General features: G+C 33.9%; 1 protein-coding gene across 4 annotated transcripts in view; it reads left to right on the top strand.

Moving 5' to 3' along the window:
* Nucleotides 1-7816, top strand: part of Ss18 (SS18 subunit of BAF chromatin remodeling complex) — a 70411-nt gene that overhangs the window by 29118 nt on the left and 33477 nt on the right. For all 4 annotated transcript variants that reach the window (XM_033757465.1, XM_010643654.3, XM_010643640.3 and 1 more), the window contains exon 4: nucleotides 5494-5647. In XM_033757465.1, the coding sequence (XP_033613356.1) occupies nucleotides 5494-5647 (154 nt within the window). The remainder of the gene's footprint in view (nucleotides 1-5493; nucleotides 5648-7816) is intronic.

A 7816-nucleotide genomic window follows, 5' to 3' on the forward strand; every position in this document is an offset into this window, starting at 1 on the left:
TTTTTTTTTTTTTTTTTTTTTTACTGGTTTGTTTAGTTGAATGCACATATTGTTCATGGATGTTCTTGTGTTATTCCTGATTTAAGGGAGAAAAGGCTAACATTAGGAAGATGATGTTGACTATAAAACTTTTTGTAAATTTATTTATTTTTTGTTTTGTGTTTTGAGACGGTCTCCCTATGTATGTAGTTCAGGCTGGACTACGACTCACTGTATAGCCTAAGCTGGTTTCATTTACAGTGATTCTCCTGTGTCAAGCTCAGCCTCCAGAGTGCTAAGATTATAGGCAGGCGCTACCACAGCTGGCTTGTGAATTTAGTTTTAGTCAATAAAGATATTCCCTTTTTGCTTTTGTCTTTTGTTTTTGTTTGCAAGGCTGGCATTTGAACTCAGGGCTTGTATATGGTAGGCAAGGACTGTCAGTGAGCTTAGTCCCCAGACTCAAAAATTCATGTTCTTTTCTAAATTTCTGAAGGTTTTTATTATGAGTAGATACTAGATTATGTCAAATTCTTTATCTTTGATGATTATATAGATTTTACTTTGTTAATTGGCTGCATTGCATTGATTATTATCAAAAATTAGGTCAGCTTTTATCCTGGAATAAAATTTATTGTTTATAATTTTTTTTTGATAAGTGTGCTAAAATTTTATTTAGTATTTTTTGTATGTGTGTTCATGAGAACATGGCCCATAATTTTTTCTCTTGTAATGTCCTTCTTGGGTTTTAGTAGCCCCATAAAGAATTTGGAATCAGTCCTGTTGTTTTTTATTTTCTTGAAAATTGCACAAATTGTAATAGGTATCACATTGGTATCATTTATCCCGTAATAGTTCAGAAAAGCTATATATACATCAAGAAATTGCTTCAGGGAAAATTTTAAATTAAGTATTAGAATTTTTAAGTAAAGAATTATTCAGATTTCTTAATTTTTTGGTCAATATCTGAGCCAGTAGTACTGAACCTATGGCACAGCGGGTTGTTAAAATGCTCACCATCACAGTCTAAGCTGTATTTTTCAAAGAATTTATTTCATCTAACTTATCATGTACATTACTAAAGTTGTTCTTAATGTTTTATTACCTTTAAAATATCTGTTGGATATATGTTGACTATCCCCCGATTTATCTAAAATTTGAATATTCTTTTTTATGATTATTCCTGCTAGGGGTTGTCAGTTAATATTTTCAAAGAAACTAGCTTTAGGCTTTCTTAATTATCTGAATTCTTAATTTTCTCCTAACTACTTTTTATTTATTATTTTGCTGAATTTTTTTGTCTGTTCCTTTGTTGTGCTTGGAAGTTTTCTTTCTAGCTTATAGCGGTTGAAGCTTATGTCACTGATTTTTTTTCAACTTCATTTCTTAAATACACATTTAAAAACTAGAACTTGTCCTGAAAGAATGAACAGTTCAACTTCATCTTATCTATTTTCTTTTATATTAGTCTTATCCTGTATTTTATTTTTCTCTATATTTTAACCCTGTGTAGGAGTCATTGTTCTTTTAAATGCCAGTGTTGATTTGTGTTTATCTACATATTTACCTTTTCTTCTTTATTAATCCCTACAGTTTGTGCTTCTAAGTAGGGTCATTTTGATGAATCCCTATTGTATAAGAAATTCTCTTAAGCTTTTATTCATCTAAAAATATTTTTATTTCATGTTCATGTTATGTGAGGATGTTTCGCTCAAGTGTGGAATTCGAGGTTGATTGCTTTTTTTTTGTCAGCACCTTAGTGATGTCATTTTATTATCTTGTTCCATTATTTTTGATGAAAAATCAATTAACCTTATTTGTGCCTTGAGGTAATATGTCTTGTTTTCCCTGGCTGTTTTTAAGCTTTTCTCTTTGATTTTGGTTTTTAATATTTTGACTGATGTGAGATAGGATTTTCTTTATAACCTGCTCAGTTTTGTAGAGCTTCATAATTCATATCCTATAAACACATGTCTTTTGTTCGCTTTGGAAAATTAACCAGTATTGTCCAAATATTCCAAATTCTCCAAATGTTTTATTCAGTATCCTCTATGTGTAACTCCAGTTAAATGTGTTAGATCTTTTCTCTGTGTTGTAAACATTTATATTTTCTCTCCCTTAACTTTTGTGTAATTTTTTCACAAAGATTTATTCGCCAATCCTCTGATTTACTGTTTGGAACTTGATTTCTTAATGTTAGTGATTGTATTTTCCAGTTAACTCATAGATGAGAATTCTAGAACTTTGTTGCAATTCTCTATTTTTCCTCCCCCTCTCCACAATATCTCAAACATAATAAAAAATCTCTGGTAACTCCAAAATCTGAATGACTTGTGTTTTTTAAATTATTTTATTTTTCTTGATGGCTTACTTTTTAAAAATTTCAGATTGTATGAAATTGATATAATACCATTTAAGTATTTCATATTTATAATTCAATTTTTTCAAAAAGTATATTCATAGTGGTGCATCAATCACTGTTATCTAATTTCAGAACATTCCCTTTATCCCAAGAAGAAACCTCATATCTTAGGAGGTTCTCCCTTCTGTCCAGCCTCTGACAACAACTAATCTACTTTTTACTCTGGATTTGTCTATTTTGGGCATTTCACGTTAATAGAATCATAAAATGTATAGCCCCTTTGGTGTTCAGCTTCTTTCACTTGGCATATTGTCAAGTGCATCTATGTTGTAGCGTGTATTAATATTTTACTTTTTTGTGGCCAGCGTCTTTTTTTTGGCAGTTGTAGTCATATACTACATTTTGTTTTTCTGTTGCTAGATGACTGGGTTTTTCCCATCTTTTGGCCATTGTGAACACTTGTGTATGGATTCTGCATGGATGTGTTTTGAATTCTCTGTATGTGCTGGTGGTAGGATTGCTGCATCACATGGTGGCAGTTTAACTTATTGAGGAACTGCCAATTTGTTGTCTACGGTGACTGGACCTTTTTACCAGCATATATGAGAATTCCCATTTCTCCACATTTTTGCTGCAATTCTGTAGTTTTTACTTTTATGCCATTATTATAGCCACCATATTGGGTGTTGGCCATTTATTTGTTCTGTAGAATGCTGTGTAATTTCCAGCAGAATGTCAGACTTTGTAGATGAACACTTCAGAAGCTCAAGTTCATGTTGTTTTCTTCCAGTGAGAGTTGTTTGCCTTTGGAATGTGAAGTAGTACATATAGATGCCTTGAGTCTGCTGTGGGTTAGTTATGAGACTTGCTGGGGCCAGTCCCTTTCAGTTCAGACCTTAGTCTAAGCAGACACCGTGCTTGTTCTCTTCCAAAGTCTCAGAGAATGTGAGTTGTTGGTGAAGGCCCCTCTGGCGGGGCTCGACTCCAGCCTTTATCTCTCCAGCCCTGGGCAGCGTCTGGAGTCTCTGCTTGGCTCTTTGGCCTCCTTTCATTTTCTGGTAATTTTTTGAATTCCTGTTCTTTCTGAATTTTCCTCTTGGTCCTTTTTTTTTTTTAGTTTTTCTGCTTTCTGGTCAAAAACTCTGACTCTTCAGTGCATTAGGACTGCTGCTTCTTTCTACATGGCTTTCTTTCCCTGTGCACAGAAAACTCTAGGAAAAAGCCTAGGTAATTCTGCTGGTCTTAACGTCCTCCCTTCTTTTCAAGAGGTATAGTCCCTCCTATTCCTCTTTGCCTAAGTTACTGTATAGGGCCTTCTAGTCTTACACATATTGGCAGAATGTTATGACTTTTTTTTTTGAGACAGGATCTTTGTGATTCAGGATGCCCTTGAACTAGCTGTGTAGTGCAGTACGGCCTCAGGCTTGAAGTGATCCTCTTGCCTCAGCCTCTGGAGTGCTGAAATTAGAGTTGTGTATCACCATCCCGGGATCAACAAATTTTTGGGTGTTGGAGTACTGAGAATTTAAACTAGTCTCAGTACTGAGCTATGTCCCCAGCGCTCCTCCCCGCTTTTATTTATTTATTTATTTGGGTTTTTTGAGACAGGGTCTCACTATGTATTTCAGGCTAGTCTTAACCTCATTATGTAACTCTGGCCGGCCTTGACTTAACAGCCTCAGTCTCCTGAGTGCTGGGATTACAGGCATGTGCCACTGTGCCTGGCTCCGAATTTTATGACTTTTCTTAGCAGGAAGGTTAGTTTAGTATCAGTTACCTGATCATGATGGTAATAACAACTAATGATATTTTATTAATTGAATTACAAAAAGTTAAGCAGGCTTGATAATAAGTAAGTGGTAGTTAAAAATAAGATGGCTGACAAGAGTTGTGTTTGCAATTTTTTTGTTAAAAACCGAACAAGGTTAATTGTTTAAAGATAGAAGTCAGATAAGAATGTAAGATTAGAGTTCATGAGAAACTAATGAACAAGTTATCTAGATTTACAAGTAAAGAAATTAAAATTCTGATTTTTGAATGGATGCTGTTAGAGTTGTACTTGGTTATTTTTGTAACTGCTAGTGATTGATGAAATGATTGGAATTTTGAGTATTTATGTGAGTTGGATAAAAATGTGTGTCTTAAACTCTTCACAAAATTTGGAAAGGTACATAGTAACTGGCTGGCGTCAGATAATGTGGAAGGAAGTTATTCAACGGAACATACTCAAATCACTGAGAAGCAAAGAAAGTAGAAGTAGATCTGTAAAAAAATAATGCCTTCTTATCCTCCTACAGCCTTAAAAATTAAAAACAAAAACAAAAACAAAAACAAAAAACACAACAGGCTCTTAGTAAAAAACTAACCTTTTGATTTCTTCACCAAAATATCCCAAGAAGGGAGCCAGGTGTTTCAAACCATCTTGTAGCTATGATTTTCTTTTCGCCCTTTTGTGAACTCTCAAGGTTAGTCAGTGGTTTTCTTCAAAATTTCATTAGGAAATTTGCCAAAGGCATCCTTTTGAGGCAGCTGTCTCTGTACCCTTGGAGGCCATCAGTAATGTTTCCAATCTATAGCAGTAGTCGGCAAAATGTTGAACTGAACTGTTGTCTTTGTGTTATAAAACATTCCTTCACTGCTACCTCTCCCCCCAAGCACCCACCAGACAATAAAAATATATCATATTTTAGGACTTCTGTTCCTTTTATTATTTTTTGTTACTGCACCTTTTCAGGTAAAATCCGTTAGTGAAATGTATCCAAATGATCACAATGAAAGAAGACTTAATTTTTTAAAACATGATTTAAATAACAGACACATTAGAAATGGTTTATAAATAAATTAGAATTCTGTTTGTTAGAAATGTTAAAATTTTCATTTTACTATTGAGATTTTATAAATTAAAATACACAGTAATTATGGTCTGCTGTTCTAAAGTGTTTGGATGCTATATTTATACTAACCATCTTGTACAGTTTTAGAGGATATTAAATATGATATTAATAAGTCTGCTTGGAGTGCATTAGAAGAACTTGAAATGCATTTGTTGTTTTGTCCCTGTTCAATTTAATAATATAGGCAACTGAATCCATATGCATCTTTAATATATTAGTCTAACTGTTGTCTTGTTTTACTAAACTGTCTTCTTTCAGCCACCCACACAGAATATGCCTATGGGTCCTGGAGTGATGAATCAGAGTGGCGTTCCCCCCGCTCCACGTGCGCACAACATGCCTTCAGATGGAATGGTAGGTGGGGGTCCGCCTGCACCACACATGCAGAACCAGATGAATGGCCAGATGCCTGGTAAGTTTTTCTCCTCTAAGACATTAACACCAGAGTTGCTTAGCAACTGAAACGACATGGGGGCTCAAGGGATACTAGATTGTTGATGACAAAACTGCTTTGAATGCCCCTGAGTACAAGCTCTCTTAGAGTTTGTTAGCTACAGAGCTACGTGACCTGTATTCAGTGTTTATCAGGCTGCCCTTGGGCTTTGATGTAGCTGACACACAGCATTCCTCTGATGAACAGAACTGGCTAAATTTAGTCTGTCTGAAACTATGCAGTACAGTTGGCTTTAGAAGCTTTTGGGGGAAAAAAGGCATTGTTCCATGGCTTAAGAATTAAAATTGTTTAAAAAGGTATCAGTGTTTCCTTTAGATTTTATTTACTTAAAAATTTATTGATGTTAGAAACAGTATCACGGGAAAAAACACATGGGGAAAAGAAACAAAACAGTCATTCAAGTGTTCCTGTATTTAGTATTTTCTCATTGATACTATTAAAAATGAATGTAGATTTTTATAAATATATTTTCATAGTATAACAGATACAGAAATTGATGTTTGAGGCAAAATTAAGCTGAAAGTATTAGTAAGCTTTCTTATACATTGAGGCATTCCCTTTTCTCCTTATCTGTTTTAACTTTAGAGTCCCTAGAATACCATGCTTTAGGCTACTGGATGCTTACCTAGTTACTATTTGCTGAAAAGTATTTTTAAACTATTTTGGTTTTGTAGCAACAGCAACAGCTCACAGCCATTATTTTCGTTGGAGTATTTTCTACCTTTAGAATAAGGATATTTTTACTTCCTAAAGACAGAAATTTTTTTATTAGCAAAAAATGTTACCACACCATTAACGGTAATGGGGTTAATTAAAAATTAAAATAGCTTATTAAAATTAGTAATTAGCCATCTTAGAATAGTGTCTTTTCCAGCTGATTGTGTTGTTGGTAGCATTGGTTTCCAAGGATGACACAGTAAAAGGAATGAAGGGGAGCACAGATCCGGAGTCCAGGTAGCCCGTTTTAGAAGAGTGATGTGTGACTGACCGCAGGGGTAAATGGTGTTTCAGTGGCTGTCTCATCTTTCCTGCTAAGGCTTGCAGCATCGCTGGCCCATTACTGCTTTTTAGTTTGCAGTTAGGAGGGAGTGAGGAGAAAACTTCTTGACAAATCCACATTTAGTGCACTGGAACATAATGTAAAACTGGAAGGGAAGTATTTGCACAGTTTAGATAGAAATTCTGTGACTTTTTATGGTAGTACTTTTAATTAGGATTTTGACTTAACTCTCATGTAACATTGGAGTCTAAGATCATGGAAGCATTTGAGAACGTGTTTGTTAAGCTGACATTTTGATTTTTGTGTGAGGTCACTTGGAATAATTGTATTATTTTTATAAGACAGTGTTAAAATAACCATTTATGACCTAGGTTGCCCAGAATACCATAGAGCTTCTAGAATAATACTTAAAAGACTAACTGATAGGGTTTATAGTTAGGTCTAAGAGAAATTGCCTTGCCAGTAATTTATATTTTCTTTATTTTTTAAATCATCTAGCCAACATTTTTACACACCCAAATTTGTATCTAGCTCTTAGTTTCCTGTTTTAGTTTTCATATATTATTTTATAATTTAATTGTAGAATTATATATGCTATTTGATCTTGACCAGAGAATCTCTTAGTTGCAGTACCTTTATAAAGAAAATTAAATTGATTTAAAAAAAAAAACCTAATATATATCTCTGAACACAAATCATAAGGTACCCAAAAGGTAGATAGGGTGTTACCACCTCTTTAAATAGTTCTGGAGAGGCATTGATAATCCTTCAAGAAGTGCTCCCTTAAGAGCATGTGTACTTCTTTTTTTTTCTTATTCCTTAAAACAGCAAACAAACTGGTAGTACATATTAAATAATCTTTTGTATCTTTTCTTTACCTCTTAAAGAGTTATCTTGGAGATCATGATTTCACTCAGTATATAAAAAGCTTCGTCAATCTTTTTGGTGACTATATCACAATTTTTTTTTAATGAATGTACTTTATTTGAACAGTTCCCTTATGAGGGAAATAAAGGTTATTTCTAGTACTTTGAGGTTATAAATTACGCTACCATGAATATGCCTGTAAAATCTATCTATCTATCTATCATCTATCTCTCTATATATATATATCTAGATATATATCT

Source organism: Fukomys damarensis, unplaced genomic scaffold, assembly GCF_012274545.1.
Source record: "Fukomys damarensis isolate Sample0158 unplaced genomic scaffold, DMR_v1.0_HiC HiC_scaffold_30, whole genome shotgun sequence".
NCBI classification, from domain to species: Eukaryota; Metazoa; Chordata; class Mammalia; order Rodentia; family Bathyergidae; genus Fukomys; species Fukomys damarensis.